This window comes from Bos taurus, chromosome 3 (genome assembly GCF_002263795.3).
Source record: "Bos taurus isolate L1 Dominette 01449 registration number 42190680 breed Hereford chromosome 3, ARS-UCD2.0, whole genome shotgun sequence".
Classification (NCBI taxonomy): Eukaryota; Metazoa; Chordata; class Mammalia; order Artiodactyla; family Bovidae; genus Bos; species Bos taurus.
The window spans coordinates 99,337,803-99,358,899 of NC_037330.1; the positions used below are offsets into that span (position 1 = coordinate 99,337,803).

Here is a 21,097-nt window from a genome sequence, read left to right on the forward strand (position 1 = left end):
AAAGTCCCTCTTTGCACCCTCATACCTCACCCTGCCTTAAAGCCTGATTCAAGCACCATCTCTTCCAGGAAGCCACCCTTTAATGTCACTCTGCTACCTTCCCCAGCCAAAACTCACATGCCCAGGGCACCAGGTAACAGTGATACAGATGCTGATGATGGCAGGAGTACCCCAGAGGCCATCTCAGAAGGGGCAGAATTTATACCCATGAAACCATAGTCCATATTTCTCAACCTCAACAGTGGTTATCAGGGAGTTTTCTCTAAAAATTCCTTCTTATGTATCTTTGATTTAAGCAGTTTTTCCTTATGTCCGTTATATTCCAGACACATACATACAAAGTTAAACAAAGAAACAGATCTTGGTGAAAGGGGCAAGCTCCGAAAGCCATCTGTCTATTGTGTGGAGTGGATGAGTGTCTGATCATAACCACCAGTCCCAAGGCACAGATTCCATGTGAATGCCGTGTAAATTTTAGAAAGATGGACAATTATGGGAGATCAATAAAGAATCTAGAAGCAAGTAGTTATTCAGCATGTTTGTTAAATGAATGAGTGAGCTCGGGAACACATGTGCAGTAAGCATTTATAGACACACATGTTTACATGGCATTGCCTTTGAGGTGATTGTCTATCAGATGCCTATTCTGATTCTAGTCCATAAGCCTACAGAAGACAGGGGAGCACAGCTACTCTACAACCCAGCTTGGAGAGGGCAGCGTCCAGGAAGAGGCCACAGGTTGGGCTGTCTGGAGCTCTCATCTCAGCAGAGCTACTTCTCAGAGCCTGGCCCCAGCGGCTTCAGATGGAGGTGGATGCCATTCTTGGAGCGTAGGACCAGTTGGGGCATCTTGATGGGTAGCCTCGAGGGATCCGGGGAAAACTCAAAACGGAGCAAGCAGAGGGCTGTGACCACCTTTACCTCGGCCATAGCAAACTGCTGGCCAATGCAGTTCCTGCAATGAGCAGCACAAAATGACATCAGGCTATGAGACATCCAGAGTGATGAAAACTAGCGCTCTAAGTGTCCAACAGAAATCAGTCACTGTGTATGGATGAATCATTGACTGATCGATTGATTGGCCTGGTCTTCAGAAACAGATCTTGGGGGCATAGTGAGGGTCCCAGACTAGGTAGGTTCATACTGTGGGTTGTGACTTAGGGGTCTCTCTTGGAATGACTCACCCACCCCACCTGCCAAAGACAAGAGTATGCTAATGGCAGGAAGAGGGTCCCTGGAACTTCCCTCACATCAGGGTCACCGCACACCCAGCATGGCCCTCCTCATCGCAGAGTTCCCCCAAAGGATGTTCCATGACATCCTCCATCCTCACCTCTGGACAGGGACGTTGGGCTCTCCTTACCTGGGCCCAGCAGAGAAGGGAATGAAGGCAAAGCTGTGACGTCCGGCCACGTTCTCGGGAGAAAAGCGCAAGGGGTCGAAGACCTGAGGGGACAGGGCTTGCTTGAATATCTGCCAGGTCCCAGGGCAGGCTGACCCCACAGAAGCCCACCTCCTCTGAACTCCGAGCCCAGGGATGGCATACCTCAGGGTCAGGCCACACTGTACTATTCCTATGGAGGGCATAGATGTGCAGAGAAATCAGGCTGCCTGTGGGCAGAGCAGAGCAGAAAACTGGTGACCAGACAGTCCTGGGACAGCCAGGCCCACCTCTTCACAGGGTCAGAATCCCCTAACTGGTGCCCCTAACTGAGCACCAGTCCGTCCCTGAGCACTACCAGTGACGGAAAGTTCATACCCACCCTCAACACATCAAAGTGTGTTGATCAACAGCACACCTACTTCCCATAGCCCCAGCACCAGGTGTAGCACCTGACACAGACATTTGTAGAACGGAAAAGTTAAAGAGGACCAAACCCACCGCACCACGAGGAAGGACAGGCAAGGATTATTACCCACTTCCCACTTTCCATTAACTGACTCTCAAGAGAAGTAGTATGCCATCAGTAGTAACAACTACCATTCATTGGGCGCTTACTATGTGTCAGATCCAGAGTCAAATGCTCCTTACAAAGCCACCACACACAGTTGTACAGCTTGTCCATTGCACCACATCATAGTCTAAGTGAATGACGCCTCCTGAAGCTGTTCAGGGCACAATCTGCTTGGTGGTACATGACATCCCTGATGAATACTGCCTCTTTAATTCTGAAAACAGCCCTGTATGGCAGGGACCCTTCTCACCCCCAGTTCATAGGAGACAGACCAGAGGTGTAGATGTTGGTGGATTTACCCACACATTATGGAGCTAGGACTTTGATGCTGGCCGAACACAAAGCCTGGTCTCTTCCCCTCTGGTACAGGGGTAGAGAGAGCACCCACAGGGACTCTGGCTCCACCTCGAAATCTACCACATCCCACCTTCAGGTAGAGAGCGACCATCCACAAAGTTGACAGGCTGGCTGAGCTGGCGGTACACTTGGGGCACAGGCGGGTACAGGCGGAAGCTCTCCTTGATGCACATGGTCAGGTAGGTCATCTCTGCCAGATCGTCCCTGCCAGCAACACAAGCAGGCCTTTGTGGACTGGGGGGCAGCACAGTCCTGCAGGAAGGCAGGCCCAGCCAGAATCCCCACTTCACCACCATCACACATAAGGGAGTCAGAGGGACGCAAGTGCTCCAAGTGTCCAGGCCAGACGTGGAGTGGACACACAGACTCAGGGGCCTGGCTCCACTTTTCTCCATCCCTCCCTCATTTTCACAGCTAGGAAGGGAAAGCACAGGATCCTAGGGGTGTATGTGCTCCTGGCCATCAAAGGCAAGGTCACTCTTTCAGTGTCCCCCAGAAACCCCACGAGGAACAGTTCTTTAGGTTCTGCTTCATTCCCCATGGAGCTGGAATGGCAAGGGGTAGGGGCTGACATACAGTGGCTGAATGAATAAATGTCAAACAATAACGAGCTTGGAGGGGGTGAGTAACTACATATAGATAGACAGATGGATAGATAGATAGACAGATGGATAGATAGATAGACAGATGGATAGATAGATAGACAGATGGATAGATATTTCCATTTTGCCACTAGGAAGTTCAGACCTCAAATGTGCTCCAGCTATAATGACTGTGCAACAGCTAACTACAGAGCCCCAAACTCTAGGGTTTATTCCCTCGGTCCTCATTTTTCATTTGTGTTCTACATTTAATTGAATGTGTCCTTTAAGTTGCTTCAAGATTGAGATGGAATAAAATGAAAATTAAATAAATGTTTCAACTCCCTGCCTCCAGGCTGTGTTCACACTGTTCCCCAACCCAGAGCACCCAGTTCTCCCCGTTGGCCTTTCTGAGCCTCACACATCTCTTTAGAAAGCCAACTTGGGCCCACCCCTTTTGATTCCTCTCTTCTGAACATGGGGCCGCTCAATTTTACCCCACTCTGTGGTTTTCTCTAGCTTTTTGGTTCTGCAAGAGTTTGTCTTTCTAAAAACTCCCCCAAGGCAGTATTGGCCACTCACTCTCATCCCCCACACTCCTAACAGCATCTGGCACCTGGCTGGACACCCTAGGAGGTTTCCAACCTCTGACCAGTAAAACCACATCCTTCAAATCCCAGATTCTGGAATTCTAAGTCAGTCTCCCTCAGCGAGTCTAAAGTTTCTTCCCTCGACTGAGCATTTTCTGTGGCCCCTGCTGTGTCCTATCCCTGGGCTGGAGGTAACACAGGAGTCTAGAGAGAAAGGTGACAGGACTCGAAAGCCCAAGGGGAAGAGGCAGGGAGAGGCGGGGCAGAGGGCACATGCAGGAGGGGGGCCAGTCAAAACTGCCAAAGATCATTCTCCAGAGAGAGGTCAGCGTCAATCAGTGTCGTGATATGAGCTCAAGCTTGAATGAAGAAACAAAATAGTTGTAAGTTTCTAAGTGATGATGTTTGGGCAACAGCCTTTTCTCCTTCATCAGAGGAGTCTAGAGGCTGCACATTGGCCATCCAAAAGCAGGTGGGAGGGAATCAGCTCTTCCTGCTACCCCAGCTCTGTTCATCCTCAGTGTTCAAATCCTTTCCAATGCTCCCTGATCTATCTGGGAACTCAGAAGGGTAGTCACGTTCTGCCACCAGAGGGAGCCAACATAAAAGTCAGCCTCTTGACCACCTTTACAAGACACATCTGAAAATGGTCCACGGTGAGAGAAAGGGCTCGGGGCTGTGTCCACACATAGCTTCCCCCCAAAAGCCACAACTCTGGAGGGGAAAATGACAAGGGCTAACTGCCGTCGCCTGGTTTCCAGGATGGCCCTGTAGGCGCAGCTGTTCCTTGGGACAGACTGGGCTCACCCGCAGCCTCACTCACCACTTCAAAGTGTCCCGGTCCCCAAGAATCTCCTGAATCTCTTCCCGACAACGACGCTGGTGCTCGGGGTACAGGGACATGCAGTAGAGAACCCATGAGATGGCGCTGGTGGTGGTGTCATGGCCTTCGAACATGAATGTGTCCACCTCGGCCCGGAGGTCTTCATCTGATAGCTTGATGCCTTCTTCATCCTGGGTCAGGAAAGCACAATGGGACAGCCCAAGGCATGTGAGGTAGGTTCCAACAAGGCCTCACAAGAGTAGCTGTCAAATGAAGGTCTGGGAGAGGGAGGGAAATTCCTTTTCAGACTAGGGGTTCGGAGCGTCTCTTTGATTCCTATCTGTTCTCCCAAGGCCAGCTTGGATGACTCCTACTCCAGGAAGTCTTCTTTGATCCCTCTGGCCAAATGACTTGTGATTTTACCCAGTCCTATCAATTGGGCTCACCTGACACACACAATGCCTTCTGGAGGAGGAAGAAGTCTTTGTCAACATCTACCTCCTGTCCCTGCCACCTGACTGTGAGAGTCAGGAGACCAGGGCTAGGGCTTTCTCAGCATCTGCATCCCTAGCGTGAGAACTAACCAAGAGTAGGGCTCAGTGAGTTTGTGGAGTGGAAGGACCAGTTGAATGAGTGAATAAATGAATGTTGCTGCGGGTGTTCAGTCACTTCAGTCATGTCCAACTCTGTGTGACCCTATGGACTCTAGCCCCACCCAGGCTCCTCTGTCCATGAGATTCTCCAGGCAAGGGTACTGTAATGGGTTGCCATGACCTCCTTGAATGAATGAATGAGTAATGTATAAAGTCTAAGGTTCTAGGTTGCTAAGATTCTTCAGAGTCTTCAAAGGCTGGAATTGGTCTTCTGTTTCATGTAGACCCAGCCTCCCTGCCACTACATCTCTCCCCAGCACCACACCAGTCACCTTCCCACCTCTGAGCCTTTGCTGATATATACCATTGGACAAGGGCTTCCCAGGTAGCTCAGCTGGTAAAGAATCTGCCTGCAATGCAGGACACTCCAGTTCGATTCCTGGGTCAGGAAGATCCCCTGGAGAAAGGAAAGGCTACCCACTCCAGTATTCTTGGGCTTCCCTGGTGGCTCAGACGATAAATAATCCACCTGCAATGCTGGAGATTTGGGTTCAAGCCCTGGGTTGGGAAGATCCCCTGGAGGAGGGCATGGCAACCCACTCTAGTATTGTTGCCTGGAGAATCCCCCACTGACAGAGGAGCCTGGCGGGCTACAGTTCACGGGGTTGCAGAGTTGGACACAGCTGAGCGACAGAGCACAGCACAGCACCACAGGACAAGAAACAGGTCATATTTGCTGGAGAAAGAGGGAAAAGATGCTTAACAGCCCCTGCTGCTGTCCAGGGAGCCCTGTCTCAGGAGGACAGTCTGAAGACCCGTCAGGGACATGTTCTAGGCAAGGGTGGGTGACTGCGCACTCACCCAAGCCCCCAGGAGAATGTCCAGGAAGTCCAGGTGCCTCTTGCTCTGTATCCTCTCCCGCTCTTTCTCATCCTGGAGGGCTGCTTTCCGTTCCCTGATGACCTGGTCTGGGCCGGGAGCACAGGGTGTCACTGCCTGCGGACCCACCCTCTGCCCAAAAGGGGAACAGAGGTCCTGCAATGGGAGGGGTCCCCCAGGGGCCAGGAGGAGCTAGACCAGAACCTAGGCCTCCTGTGGGCGGGCGGCGCAGGAAAGGCCCACCTGTGTGGTCATGGGCCACCTGGCAGGCCCGCAGGAAGCGGCGGCCATGTGGGGTGAGAAAGTAGATGAAGTCATTGTGGTACTGGAAGGAATCGATGCGCTGCTGCATCAGCAGTGTGAGTTCTTTGACCGACAGGTAGTAGTTATTGTCCCTGCACAGTAGAGGGAAGGGGAGATGCTGAGACCCTGACCCGCAGCAGAGCCCCCGAGTGAGTGGAATCCAGTTCCAAGTACTGCACTCTCTGCCCGTCCTCGCCCCACCATCAAGCTTCCCATGAGAGCCATGGGAAAGGCCCGGCTCCACCTGAGCTGGGGCTCCGTAGAGCAGGACGCCCCTCTCTTCTCAGACCAGGGCCCAGGATTCCTGCCACCTCACATGCCCTCTGAGCCGACCTGGGTGGAGACCGTGGTCAGCCCCGAGGGCCCCTGACCTGTCATTCAGGCCGCTGGTTCCTTTGCCAAAGGTGCACTTCATGAGCGAGTCCAGCGCCATGTGGCCCACATCGCTGTAGATGTCAAAGCTCTTTTGCTCACGAGCCTTTTTCTCCCACTTGTCCTAGAGCCCAGAGATGGGAGGTGATGTAGGGGAGGGGGCCCACCAGGCTGGGTGCCCCACCGTGCCTGCAGGACCCACCACTGTCCTCCCCACACGCACTCCGGGTCCCTGGCCTGGCCTCATCCTGCTGTTATGGGTGGGGGTGGGGGGTGGTTCAGGCTCAGAGGGCAGAACCCACAGAACCTCAGAACCCTCAGAACCCACAGAACCTCACCCAGCACACACAGCCAGGGCAGCTGTGTATGAGGGAAGAGGAGGGCCAAAGGTGGTAAGCTCCCCAGCTCAGTCTGTGTGCGTCAGGCCTGCAGTGATGCTGGCGGGTGGGGAGGGGGTAGTCTCCTGCAAGAAGACAGGCTAGCCCAGGTAACCTCAGGGATTATCCGGCTATAAGCCTCTGAGCCTAGTTCTTGACCCCTGACTCCCAGCATCCATTTTAGAGTTACTCTCGACATTAGTTCAGGCAGTTGTGCTAGGCCAAGGATGAGGAGACACTTTTTAGATATGAAAGGTCTTCCTAATATTCTCAGATACAGGCAGCCCTCCAGTCTGCTACAGTAGGAGCTTTCCTGGGGTCTCGCAGAGGCCCTTTGATGTAGGAAGAGGGAGTGCTGGTCTCCCGGTGGAGACAAAAGCTGGGGCTGTTGGGCGGCTTGGAGCCTCAGCACGTTGTCAGCACACAGCCAGCAGTAAGTATCAGGCAGAGCAAGGCTCACACTGCTGCTGCAGGCAGAACAGGGCCTCGGGCCTCAACAACTCTCCTCACTGCCCTCTCCCAGGAAAAACTGGGGGGCGGGGGGCTGGCCCCACAGCACAGCCTCCAGGAGCCTGGCACAGGGAGCTCACCAGCATGACACGCGTGGACTCAGCAAACAGGGCCACGTAGGGCTTCAGCACATCATAGTGGAAGCCAGGTGTGAGCAGCTTGCGATGCTGGAACCACTTAGGCCCTTGGAGAACCAGCAAGCCTTTCCCTGGGGGAGGCATGGGAGAGGGATGGCTGGTCAGTTCACACAATCCTGCCCCCACCCCTGGCAGCCTGGGATCAAGCACACACCACCCCACCTAACCCCACTCCCATCCTCCTGATCAGCCTGGCATCCAAACCCAGGTCTGCCTTTCAGGCACCCAGCCTCGCAGCCTGGAAAGACAGCCTGGATCCTGTCTTTCCACATTCCTTTCCACAGGCCCTTGCCCCAGCCAGCACCACCAATATAATCTCCTCAGATCTCCTGTAGTGCCACCTCCTCCAGGAAGCTGTTCCTCGATAATGAGGGGAGGAACATTGCCCAGAGCCTTTGCCCTGCCTGCCCAGGGAAGAGGACACCCTGGCAGGACAAGTTGCCTGAACCCCACCTCTCAGGCAGCCCAGAGTTCTCCTGCCTCCTCCACTATTTCCTACTGAGAAGCTGAGCTTAGGGTGGCAACTTGGGGCCAGGTGGTCCGGTGGATGGAGTAACCATAAGAGTGGACACTGGGCAAGGAGGGATCAGACAGGGAAGGCTCCTGGTCACCCAGCACCAAGGACAGGGAGGGCAAGTGCCTACTCACCTATCCACTGGAGGAAGAAGTCATAGAAATCTGGGGCCTTAGGGTCTATAAGAGAAAGAGAAGCTTGGTCAAACAGGGACTGGGGGATTCCTGGAGGATGTTTGGTGATGAATAAGGTGAGGACTTCACCTGCCCAGACTTAGGGTGCAGGCCCAGGACCCCTCCCCACATGGCACCCTGAGCCCTCTGCTCTCAGGAAGCTCCAACTTCTTCCAGGAGTCCTCACCTCCTCGACTGTACACAGCTTTGGCATAGTCAGGATCATAGATGTTCAGGAAGCCAAGAAATTGTCCAACCCAGAGTTGGTGGGCGTAAGGGAACTCGTGAGTCCAGGACACCACCTTGTCCAAACTCCCAGTCTGCTGGATCTGAAATAGCAACAGAAGGCCAGGCCACTCAGGACCCCAGCATCACCAGCCAGGCCAGCAGGGAAGAGAGGAGGTTGCCCGGGAAGGTGCAGGGAGCACCCCTCCCTCCTCCTGCGGCCCTTCCCTCCCAGCCAGTTACAGTCCTGCACATCTCTGGGCTCAGTCCTCTCTCCAGCCCCAGAGCCACTGCTCTAAGTCCAGGCCACACTTTATTGCCCCTGGGTGAGCACAGCAACCCAAACTGGCCAACTTACTTCCATCTGGTACCTGTCACCAACCTATCTCCACTGCAGCCAAAAAGAGGTTTCTTTCAGCATCAAAGTTTTCATTAGAGAATTCCAGCTTGTTGTTCAATACACCTCAAAATCACCTCGATTCCACCCCTAAATCATGGGGCACTTTTTTTTTTAATTGAGGATGTACTATGTGCAGAGCACTGTCTAGATGTTTCAGGGGAATGAGATAAACACAGTCCTTCCAATTCACTCTAGGTGGGGAAGTGTTAATAAACAAGTAAACAACAAAGTCAAATGACTGCAGACAGTAGGAAGTACTCACAAGGAAATAAGCACAGCGCTGGGAGAGAGACTTAACAGGGAGACCCTGCTGAGATAGAGTGACCCAGGATGGACTCTTGTTGGCGAGGACATTCAAGGTCAAACTGAAAGATGATACTGGAGCTGACCGTGTGAAAAGTAAGGGAAGAGCACTCTAAGGCAGAGGGAGCAGCAAGCAGTGTCTGGAGTAGGAAAAAGTATGGTGTCTCCCAGGAGCTGCCACTAGGTGGGGCAGTGGCTGGAGACGAGGCTGCAGAGACCAACTTCGGAGGTTTTTCTAGCCACATCTACTCACCTAGAGCTGCCTTATGTAAGTGGTATATGTATATGATACATATACATATACTGTATATGCCTTATGTATATGATAAATACCTTTCCAAGACATGGCTTTTTTATTTAAGATATTTGATGGCTCAGACAGCAAAGTGTCTGCCAACAATGTGGGACACCTGGGTTCGATCCTTGGGTCGGAAAGATCCTTTGGAGAAGGAAATGGCACCCCACTCCAGTACTCTTGCCTGGAAAATCCCACGGATGGAGGAGCATGATAGGCTACAGTCCTTGGGGTCGCAAAGAGTCGGACACAACTGAACGACTTCACTTTTTTCAGAGTGTTTCCAACAACTGCCTAGTATTCCACTTCAGGGGTATACCATTATGCATTTATCCATTTCCCCCTATTTTGAAGGAGCCTTTTAGAAGTACACTTTAAACTTTCCAGTTGCCTGCCCATGGGTTAGCACCATAGTTTGGGAGACAGTATAGTAACAACCAATCTTCATTAAGCACCTGCTGTGTGCCAGGCCTTCTTCTAAGCACCTTATATCTTGATTCATCGCATCTTCAAAACCATTCTTCCCATTTCAGGGAAAAGTGAAGTCGTTCAGTCGTGTCCAACTCTTTGTGACCCCATGGACCATATCCCACCAGGATACTCTGTCCATGGGATTTTCCAGGCAAGAATACTGGGGTGGGTTGCCATTTTCTTCTCCAGGGGCTCTTCCCAACCCAGGGATTGAACCAAGGTCATCTGAGCCACAAGGGAAGTAAGAGGAGCCTAAGTACAGAGATCTGAGGTTGCTTCCCAAGAACTCACAGCAGTCTTTGGAGCCTGACAGATCTGGGTTTGAATGTTGATTTCCCCTATTTTTCAGATGTGTGAACTCGGGCAAGTCACTGTGACATTAATGAACACACAAGGCAGGTATGTCATTATTTGAGGTCATGTGGATCCTGGGCAAGGGAAGCCCTCGACTGACTAAAAGTTTCCTCTCCTTCAAACCTTCCCTCCCATTCCCAATATCTTCTTCCAAGCCTCATCCCTGCATCTCCTGCACACATCTTCCTCCTCAATGCCCCTAAAATGCAATAAAGAGTGTGGTCTGGACATGCCCTGAGATACTTCCAACTGCAGGTAAAGCATTCACCAAACATTATCTCCTGTTACAAGGTAAATTGACCCTTGCGTTACACTCTCCAACCCATTCCCCTGGAAACTTGACAACTGTAGAACATCAACTGTGTTGCTAGGCAACATAGCTATGGCCAAATGAACCCTGGGAGGTAAATAATATCTGGACTGGAAAGAACCATGCACACCTGATGAGAGCACCATGCTTTGGGCTTCTCTGAGTGTGGTGACTCTGGTAATGTGCATGACCTTGCAGGACCCTTGGGACTGCTAGTGGACACAGGGATTCGGTGGGACTTGGAGATTCGAAAACAAGCTTGACCCACATCCCGGATGGGGAGCTTATCTCCCTGCCTTTGGCCGTCCCCTGAGGAGCAAACAGTGGCTAATGGCTATGTGGAGGTTGTGAGGAATGCCTGATGCTGCCTTGCTGGCTGGTTGCCCATATCCTTGGAGGAAACGAGTGCTAACTGTGCCTCTGGTAGCCTTGTGAGTCTGAGTGCTTGAAACTACGTTGACCTCTTGGGGTGTGGCATCATCTCTGTGCATTTGTTATATACCATTCCTCACTCTTCATATACCCTCTACCCAAGAGAGCCCATTGATGTTCTGTCTGTACCTTGGCATCCAGCCTGAATGACCTCTCTGGGGACCTCTCTAACCTTCCACCAGCTGACATCTCTGCCTCCTCTGGACCTCTCTAGCCCTACCAGGGCCTTACCCGTATTCTGCCTTGTGCTATAATTGCTTTTATCCAAGACCCCCAAAATTTAATAAAATATTTGACATTCACTGAACATTTGATGCGTTCAGATACTGAGCTAATACTACATGCAAATTCTTTTATTTAACTCTCAGAAAATTCTATAAGATAGGCACTATCATAATTCCTACTTCGGAGTTAAGGGCAAGTCAACTATGAGAAGCTTAGTCACACAGCTTGTTAGCGATAGACCTGGGATTCACACCCAGGACCCCTGACCTGACCCCACCTGTGGGCCGTGAGTTTCCCAGAAGCACAGATCATGTGTGGGGCGTCCCCAGGTCACTATGGAGCTCACCAGATACAGAGTATCCTTGATAAACAGTGTGCCAGATGAACAGAATGAAAAAGGAGCTGACAGAGAAGACTAGAAAGGAGGGAGAAAGCATACAAAGCATCTGGCTAGTCTAAACATTGGCCAGAGATAGGCCATCTCATGAAGAACCAGTTCAAGTCTCACTCAATCTTGGAAGTGAAAGAAGAAAGGCCACCATCAGCACTTCCTGTGTGGTAAACAGTACCACAGATTTCTTTTTGTTTTCCCAGATGACCCTATCCTGCCTGCTCTGGCTAAAGTTCAGATTCACTGCTCATTTCCACATTCTTTCTTACAACATAGGGGATGGGAGGGTACAGATATTATTGTGTATCTCCCGTAAATCAGGAGCTATGGGAGTGAATTCATAGATCACTTCAGGTACCTAATGCAGAACAATTATTCCCATCTTACAGATGAGAAAACTGAGGCTCAGAGGTATGAACTGACTTGCACTTTGCTTGTAGCTTAGTAGTGCTCTAACTTGGGTTAGAGCCCCACATTCTCTTCCCTGTACTGAAATCTGTCAGGGTTGTTGTGTTCAGCTGTATAAACTGTATACTGCACAATCCTAGGGCGTGCTGTTCACGACAAGGCCGTGCAAGGACTGGCCCAGCTTTTCCTCCTTGTAAAGTTTCTTTTCACAGTCCTCACCCACTCAATTAATCCATGTTGTTTCTTCCAGGAAACAACCTTGAAGAAGAACACAGGACATTTGAAAATTTAGCCCCAGGAATCCTTGTCTAGACCAAGATCCCAAAGAGGGACTGGGCTTGGCTACTTGGGCCTCCAGCCAATCATCTGTGGTTTTTCTGGGGTTCCTCTCCTTCCAGGCCCTCTGTAGGGTCCAGTGTAATCTCCCCATAGAGCCTTTCCCCCTCTGCCTCTGAACTCTTTATTCTGAGTTCAACCCAGAATAATGGGTTGTAAGAATTTCATTGCCCTTGTGAACACAGTGTCCAAAAGGTTACAAGTGAGCAACATAATCTCTGCCGATTAGTAAAAGGGAACCTTCCTTCTGGTGTCCCTGATCTCTTTCTTGCTTCCTTCTTGTTTGGTATCCCTGGAAATAATCCCTTCCTCCTGTGTCCCTCTTATTTTTCCATCTGCGCTCCTGGGTTTTCCTTGCTGACTTTTTGAACACCATGACTGTGCCCTTTCTCTCCATCCCTCTCAAGTTCAGTTGACAGGGGACAAGGAGAGGCTTAAATCACAAAGCCAGACTCACAGAATCTCAGGGTTGGAAGGAACCCTTGGCTGATCTGGTTCATCTGTGCCTTGTTTTTCTCCTTATTAGCTGTGAGTGTCCCCCTGGCCTGAGGACGGGAGCATCCCCACCCAGGATGGGAGATTTGACCTCATGCTGACACATAGCACACCCACAGCACATACACAGCCTGAGCAAGCCCTGCCTCCCCATGCCCAGATTTCTTCTGCATGCCCTTGATCACCCCTGGATCCTGGCAGGAGTGAGGATAGCTCTTGGCACCTGGCCCCACTAGTGGAGGGCAGCCCCATCAAAAGGGCTGGGATATCCTCTCTCGAGGGGTCATGGCTGCCTGGCTAGCTTCTCTGGGTTGCATAACTGGACATCTCAGACCAGTCCTCAGATGACCCAAGTTGGGACGCCTACAGGACTCCGAGGTCTAGGCCAGCTTGTTTTTCTCCAAAAGGAAGGAATCAGGAAAAGAACAAGTTGTGGAGATAATTCCCTGACCCTGGCTCCAGAGCCACATGCCACTCATCCTCACATTTGCACCCATTGTAGACATCACCAAGAATAAACAGGAGGGGATGGAAAGAGCAAGCATGGGCACCACTCTCTTCTCTGCCTCCTCAGAACTGGAGGAAGTTTTGCCCTGAGGAGTAGATCTGAAAGAGATATTAATATTGCCAAACCATCGTCCTTCTTTATAGGTGGGAATGGTACATTCCAAAGACAAAGAGAACCATTCCACAGGAGTGGGGCCGACTGGGATTCTGCAGAGGCACTTCCTACTGCCCCTCCTGTTAATGAGCCTGCCCAAGTCATCAGTCAGTTGAGCCAAATCAGGAAACAAGATACCCGCTTAGCCAGTCTGCTGCAGCCATAGCTCTCCCACGGGGAACAAACAAATCTGTTCACAAAATGGGGTAGCAGTTCAGAAAAACAAATTGTTAAGGAGGGGAGGGGATGGGCTTTCCTCTTCCTCAGCCTGCGGGGCTCCCCTGAGGCAGGTCATGCGGATCTCCGGTTCCCAGGACCCAGAATTGCCTGACCCAGCTCCTTCACCATGTGGGAACTTCTGCCCCCAGAGCTCAAACATCTCAAGCAACCAAGAACTTACTGCTTTCAAAATGTAGTAGTCCCAACCATCTCTGGATCATCTTAATTCTTACTTCCCTGGCAGTCCAGCACTTAAGACATACCGCTCCCAGTGCAGAGGGCACGGCTTCAATCCCTGGCCAGGGATCTAGGATCCCCCATGCCACACAGTGTGGCAAAAAAAAAAAGATTAAGAAGTTAAATAAAATAAAAATTAAAAAAGACTCCTTAGTCACTGAACTAAAAGCTGCCAGATTGTGGCCTTCCCCATGAGTTTGCAGTCTGCTCTCTGGGGCTGCTACTGTCCCTTGGGAGTTGGGGGCCAGATCCTCCTGGGTCTGTGCTCCTCCAGTATGGACATTCCTAGATGCCCTTGGGTGCTATAGTCTTCCCCACACCATGGGCCCTGCCCCGCCCCCCACACACACCAGATTCATGAGCACTCGGGATGTTTGTGAGCCCCAGTAGTGTCAAGGACAGCAAATCTGTGTAGTCAAAGCCAGAGGGGTTGGGACTGCCTGCCAAGAAGCAGCAACAAAAATTGGGATGAGGCAGTGTCCTTGAAAAAAACATGAAAATCAGTGAGAAAAAAAAAATACTCAATTTACACAAACTCTTTGGAGATTCAACTATGAGGATGAGCAGGGAGCCATGGGGAACTTGGAGGAAGGGATCTATGCGTGATGCTCCAAGGAGCAGAGAAATGGTTCCCCCCCAACTCTAGAGACAAGTAAGTGACTTTATCCTCTATCTTCTGTTTCAGAGACAAGTAGAATACTGCACATGTATCTGTGGATGTATGTGAATACATAACGCATGGAAGCAACCCCTGGCTCAACAGAAGGAGCTTGGGAGGCTTTGGATGAGGTTGACACAGGTCTCTGTGACTCTTCTAGCACCACATATGGGCTGGGAGGTATGATGGGCCTTGCCCAATGGCACACAACTCTCAAGTCTAGGTTTTCCAGTCCCATACCCTGCATATGTTCTGCCTGTAACACCTGTCTCTGTCTTCAGCACCAAAGATGAACTCCAGCACCAGGAATAACCAGGTTGGAGCAGAACACAGGAAGCAATCCAACACCTAAGAAGACAGAAAGGCAGATATCCAAGAGGCACCCGGGAGTCCAGGGGAGTGCAAACTTTGGCCCTCACCCTGTGTGAGTGACTTTGCTGCCCAGAGTTGGGTCTCCCAGGGATACACTCACATATTCAACAAATGGGCATGGAGCACCCACTCTCAATGCCAGGCATGGTGCTAGTTCCTGGGGACATAGTGTGAATAGGACAAAGCCCTGCCCTCCCTAAACTTACTTGCCAAGTGGGGAGAAAGGAAATCAACAAGAATCAAATACATCAGGCATACAATTTCAGGTAGTGGCAACTCTTGGAAGAAAAATGAAGAGAAAGGGGAGCAGGGGTGCTATAGTAGACAGGGGATTAAAGGATCAAGGAAGCCCTCTCTCAGGTGACAGTTGAGCAGAGATCGGCAGAAATACCTTCTAGAAAGCCTCATATTATTGGCCAGAATCTGTCCCTCTAAAAATTCTTTTTCCTCAACTATCCCTCCACCCCTCTGTTCCTTGCTCCTGGTAATGCAGTCTTGCTCTGCTTCACAAAGTAGAACCTATCAGAAAAGAGATCCCTTAAAGTCAGCTACCAGACCTGAAGAACCACTGCCTGCTCCTAACCTTCCCTCCTATTCCAGTAGAGGAGGTATCCAGGGCTTGTCCAAGGCCACTCCCTTTAGATTTCAACCCTCCCCTCGAGTACCTCATCCATCAGTCCCCCCTCTCTTGCCTAACACACACCCTCTCTACCACTCCTTGCCAACTGGTATTTTAAACATGTTCAAGTCTCTTGCCCTTGACCAAACAAACCCTCCTTTTGTTCTGCTTCCTCCTCCAGCTAACACCCCATTGCCCTCCTCCCTTCATAACCCAATTTCTCAAATGAGCTGCCTCCTTGTTTCCACTTGCTCCTGCCTCGGCCCCCACCTCTCCAGCAGTGATGGGACATGGTCAGCTCCCCTCTCTCTCTTGAGCTCTCTCCTGGTTGTCCTCCTGCCTCTCCTGATGCCCCATCTCAGCAGCTCCTCACCTATCATTTGCTAATCAAAGACTGAGGCTCCCCAAAATCTAGCCTCTAGTCTGCTCCCAAGCTGCACCTTCTCCCTGAAGGTGCTCACCTCCTCCCATTGCTTCCTTTGCCATCTACCTGACTAGTTCTTAAATGGACCTCTCATCCCAGCTTGCCTTTCTCTTGAGCTCCAGAAACATGACCAGTTACCCCGTGGACATTTCTGCATAACATCCTCCAGGCCCCTCAAACTCAGCATTTCCAAATGTGAACACAGCGTGTTTGCCCCCAAAATCTGCCCCTCCTCCCGTACCTAGGGATGGAAACACCATCCATGCTGATACTAACCAGAAACGAGGAATGATGTTTTCTCTGAGATTTATGTTAATACTGAGGGAGACGCCCTGTGGTGGCTGCCCCTCTCCCCTGCAGATCCACCAAGAGACTTTTACATTGGAATCAGCTAACCAGAATTCAGAGAACCAAATGTAGCTATTCTGGGGTTGGGGGCTGGTGTGGGGAGGAGAGAGGTCCTGCCATGAAACACCCCAAATCCAGAACCTAAGGTTCCCATACCCAGACACTGACAGGTGCTGCCAACCCCTGAGCCCCCACTTCCTGGGTCTCAGATCCCCACATTTCTACACATAGACAGACACAGAAATTGATTCCTCCAGGTTACATAGCAGTCTTGTGGCTCAGGGGTTCTTTCTCTCTTTAGGTGATTTTGCCAAATTCTTCTCTGAGTCAGCTGTGTTGATGCCACAGTCTAACAAAGCTCCCAGAGCAATCCTATGTCCCCCTTCTCCTGGTACATGAAGGGAGTCTCCCTGACACATCTCATATCTGGCCGCAGTGAAGGCATCAATGCCTCCTCTCCCCCCATGCCCACAACACCAAGAGAGCCTGCTCTGCCTCTCATTTCCCTCATCCAGCTGGCTCACACCATCAACACTGCCTCAGCCTCCACCCTGCTCTCCCTGCCTCCTATTGAGTCTCTGCCAATCTAGTCTTCACCCAGAAGCTAAAGTTTATCTTTCTTCCACCCAAATCTGAGCTCTTCACTCCTTTGCATGAATCTACTCCCTGCTTCCCTGTTGTGCTCACAATAAAGCCTTTTGACCTGGCCTGTGAGGTCCCATGTGATCTGTCTCCAACCCCACTCCAGTTTTATTTTCTCCTCTTTGCCCTCACTCTCACCCCTCCAGAAGCTCAGAACTACCTATGCAGGCACATGTAAGACCTTGAGAAACAAACATCTGTTGAACAAATTAATTTCTTAAACACACAGTGCTCTTTCTGGCCTCTCCCTTTGGTATCATCATAGGTATCATCTTCCTCCCTTCCGCACTTTCACAGACTGCTATGTCCACATTCTTCTCAGAATTGGCGCATCGACCCCTCCCTGGGCCCTAGGATCTGGAACACTATGCTGTGTTATCTCTCTCTTGCAGACCGGGTTACCCTAGGGCCTGGCTCTAGTCTTGTTTCTTCCTCCGCTGGCCTCAACATAGGGCCAGACCCAGAGTAATTGGTCAGATAATGCTAGCTGCTTGGGAACAAAGGGAACCTTATCTGGCTCCTGAAGACTGGGTTGATTTAGGAGGAAGGAAGAAGATGAAGAAAGCAGGTGCTTCCTTGTGTTCTGCAGCAAGAGTCTGCCTATAATGACTGACACACGATGTCTATCTGCCCAGCAGTTTGCAGTGTATCTCTACTTTATCTCTGTTGATCCCCTTCCAACACAGCAAGGTAAAGGGGCTTTTCTAAATGTGGAGAAAAGGAAATGGAAGTACAGAGAGGAAGCATGGTGAAGGCCCATGATCAATGTCTACTGAGTGAAAATAAGCCACATCCCCAGGCCAGCACTCTTCACTAACCTGCACATGGTCAAGGGAACCATCCCAGCAATGAGCAGGACCAGGGAAGAGGGCTTTTACAGTCCCAGGAGATCACCTGTCCTGGGCTTGGAGTTGACATTCTCCTTTCTCTCCTTCCAACACAGATTAGAGCCTCGGGCCCCTCCCAGGGGCCCCAACTTTCAGTCAACAATGTGGCTGAGCACCTATTATGTGCTGGGTCCTCTCTGGGCCCCTGCCTCAAGGTGATACATTCTAAGAATTGAGGGGGCTGATGGGTAGAGGACAGACTATAACTGGAGGCCAAGAAGGGAGAAGTGAATCCTGATGGACATCTCTTCCCAGCCCCTGGGGCCCTTCCTTTTACCACCAGTCTTCCTCCTTCCTTTCCTACTTCCATCACCACGAGGCCCGAGACTCAAACATGCAGTTACTCTGTATGTGATCATGTCCTGGATGAAAAGGCACAAGTCCATTCAGCTGAGAGCAGAGGTGCCAAGCCCTGGAGGAATGCAGGGGTGTTGGGCCTGCCATGGTTCCCCAGGAAACATTTGTTGTGTCTGAGAGAAACCACCCCTCTGGGCCTTGCCCACCCTTCCTGGTGCCAAGGCCCTTCAGATACTTGTGTGAGAGCCAGGAAGCCAAAGCTAAGTTGTGTTCCAGGTCCTTAATACATTCTCATGGTGAAGGCAGGAGCACCCGGGGGAAAGAGGGCAGACAGCACTGATATGGGGGTCACAGAGCAAGGTCTCTGTCTTAGGAAAGCCCACAGGCTGATGGCAAATCCAGCTTTGATGGAGGCAAGGAGAAGAGGAGGAGACACGAGAGGAAAGGGATTGAAGGTCTCTCTAAATGCCTCTCTTTCCCACATTAGGGTCATACCTCAACCTTCCCATGAAGAGAACATCCCTGTACTTAATACAGCCCCCCAGATAAATCCTGGTCCCTCCACTTGTCTTCTCCATCATTGTCTCCTCTCTTGATACCCTGCCCTACTCTCCTACACTCACTGTCTGTTCATCCAGTGATACCTACTCTGGGGAGGTTTGTACTGTACCCTGAGGGGACAGGGAAAAATCAGACCAGATCTCCATGGTCAAGTGGGAATGATGAACAAGCAAACAGAAGATGACAACCATACAGGACAAGCACTGAGATACCAAACCTGGGGTTGATGCAAAACACTGGTGAGGCACCCCAGCCCCTAGTAGCCTGGTGGCAGCGAAGGCTCTGGTATCTATTTTCTCCCTAGAGAGTAAGCTCTTTGGGAGCAGAGCCTGGGTCTGATTCATCTTCCAGAACTTTCTGTCCTTTTCTGGGTGTGTCTAGGATGCAGGTATGTTACTAGGCCATCCTAAAGTGAAAGTGAAGTCACTCAGTCGTGTCCGACTCTTTGTGACCCTATGGACTGTAGCCTATCAGGCTCCTCTGTCCATGGGATTTTCCAGGCAAGAGCGCTGGAGTGGATTGCCATTTCCTTCTCCAGGGGATCTTCCCAACCCAGGAATCGAACCCGGGTCTCCTGCATTGCAGGCAGACACTTTACTGTCTGAGCCACCAGGGAAGCCCAGGCCATCCTAAGAAGACAGTTATTTGTAGAGACTTATTCTTGCCTAGGCTTCCCCACTGGTTCAGCAGTAAAGAAGCTGCCTGCCAGTGCAGGAGACGCAGGTTCGATCCCTGGATTGGAAAGATCCCCTGGAGGAGGGCATGGCAACCCACTCTAGTATTCTTGCCTGCAAAATCCCATGGACAGAGGAGCCTGGTGGGCTACAGTCCATAGGGTCACAAAGAGTCAGACACAACTGAGTGACTAATCACATTCTTGATCCCACCCAGAGGTAAGCTTATCCTGAGTGTCAATCATGAAGGAAAGGCAATTCCCTAGACTCCTTCTGGGAAAAGTTTACTCAAGACGTAGTAGAAATCTAAATTCCTCCCTCAAAACCTTAACCTCTGGCAGCTATACCTACTGTCCCAAGCCTGGCTGCAGATCAAAACACTTGGGGACATTTTTTAACTCAGACCCCCTAGCTCCAAAATGTTAGAGTTTTCAGGGCTCAAGGGCCAAGGAATCTGCTTCTCCCAGTTGATTCCAATGCAGCTGTCCCTTTCTGTGTGTTCAGAAACCTCTACTCTAGATCCTCATGGAGGTAGGAACTAAGAGCTCTTCCTGACAATGGGTGCTAAGGGTCCCCACCGCCCTGAGATAACTGGGAAGGATGAATCAGAATCTGAACCCAGGAAGATGCCTAGCCCCTGACCCGGTTCATAGGCATGGCAGGGAGAACTCCACATCTGGGAGCACCAGTATTTAAGTGGTTCAGGAGGTCTCTTAGGTGAGAGCACTTGTCCCTGCCTTCACTTCCATTTTCTGCCCTAAAAAGGGAAATTTTTACAGTGCACAGAACAAGAGGATACTGGTTAAGTTCTAAATGAGATTGCCTAGTAGGATCAGACTATCTAGGAAATTTTTTTCCCCAGGTTATCCTTGAGTCCTTAGCAGAGCTCTGTCTGAACCTTGGGCCTCAGAATAATGGGGAGGAATCTGTGGCCCTTCTGAGTCCCAGCTTTTAAATTCTACCCCCATTCCCCACCCCCACCTGAGGCCAGCTTGGAAAGTGAGAGTGAGGGGGAGACCCAGTGGGAAAGATGAACAGGAATCACGGCTCACAGAACCCCATTCCTCTGCCCAAGCATAGGGTCTCCTTCCATGGCCCCCAGCAGGTTAGGCCAGACTCCCAGAGGGAAAGGAGGCTGGCTTCTTTCTCTATCCTCCTCTCAGTCACTTACCTCCAGGGCATGCCCAAAAAGCCAGTGGGTGGGGGGCCCTGAGAATCTGTCCATAGCTCTGGCTAGCATCTGCCTCCGCAGCAGCAGGCGAGTGAGCTTAAGGAAGACCAAGACTGAGACCAGTGCAAAAGCCCACAGGCTCAGGTGGGAGAGACTCAGGGAGAGCAAAACAGGCACCATGGCTGGAGTCGCAGTTGCCCAGGTTTCTGTCTGCCTCCTACTGCCCTCAAGTTCCCTTATACTATGAGCCCAGGCACCCTGCCAGCTCCCAGTCCAGCCACACCCTGCAGTCAGCCACAGTCCCAGGCTGGGCTGAGCTCCATGGGGCAGAGACAACAGTCCCCAAATTCACAGAGAGGAGACAGCCTGGCTGATTTCTACCAAAACTCAAATGAAGAAAACTAGATAGTGGGCTTCAAAGAAACGAGGCAATGGGTTCCTTAGAGGAACAAACAGAAGGCAATTCTTGGTATGATCACTGGCGTAATAATGACTACCTTTTCATGTAAGCTACCTTG

The 21,097-nt window shown here is 51.0% G+C and overlaps 1 protein-coding gene across 1 annotated transcript; it reads right to left on the reverse strand.

Annotated features, from left to right (window-relative positions):
- Positions 1 to 567: 567 nt before the first annotated feature.
- On the reverse strand, positions 568 to 20,791 carry CYP4B1 (cytochrome P450 family 4 subfamily B member 1). The gene is given in 12 exon segments (NM_001076202.2): positions 568 to 955; positions 1,364 to 1,446; positions 1,547 to 1,611; positions 2,383 to 2,516; positions 4,307 to 4,497; positions 5,761 to 5,867; positions 6,022 to 6,173; positions 6,453 to 6,577; positions 7,421 to 7,548; positions 8,126 to 8,170; positions 8,352 to 8,493; positions 20,580 to 20,791. Coding segments are annotated over 12 exon segments (1,536 nt in total). The 5' UTR covers positions 20,760 to 20,791; the 3' UTR covers positions 568 to 771.
- Between the last annotated feature and the right edge of the window lie 306 nt (positions 20,792 to 21,097).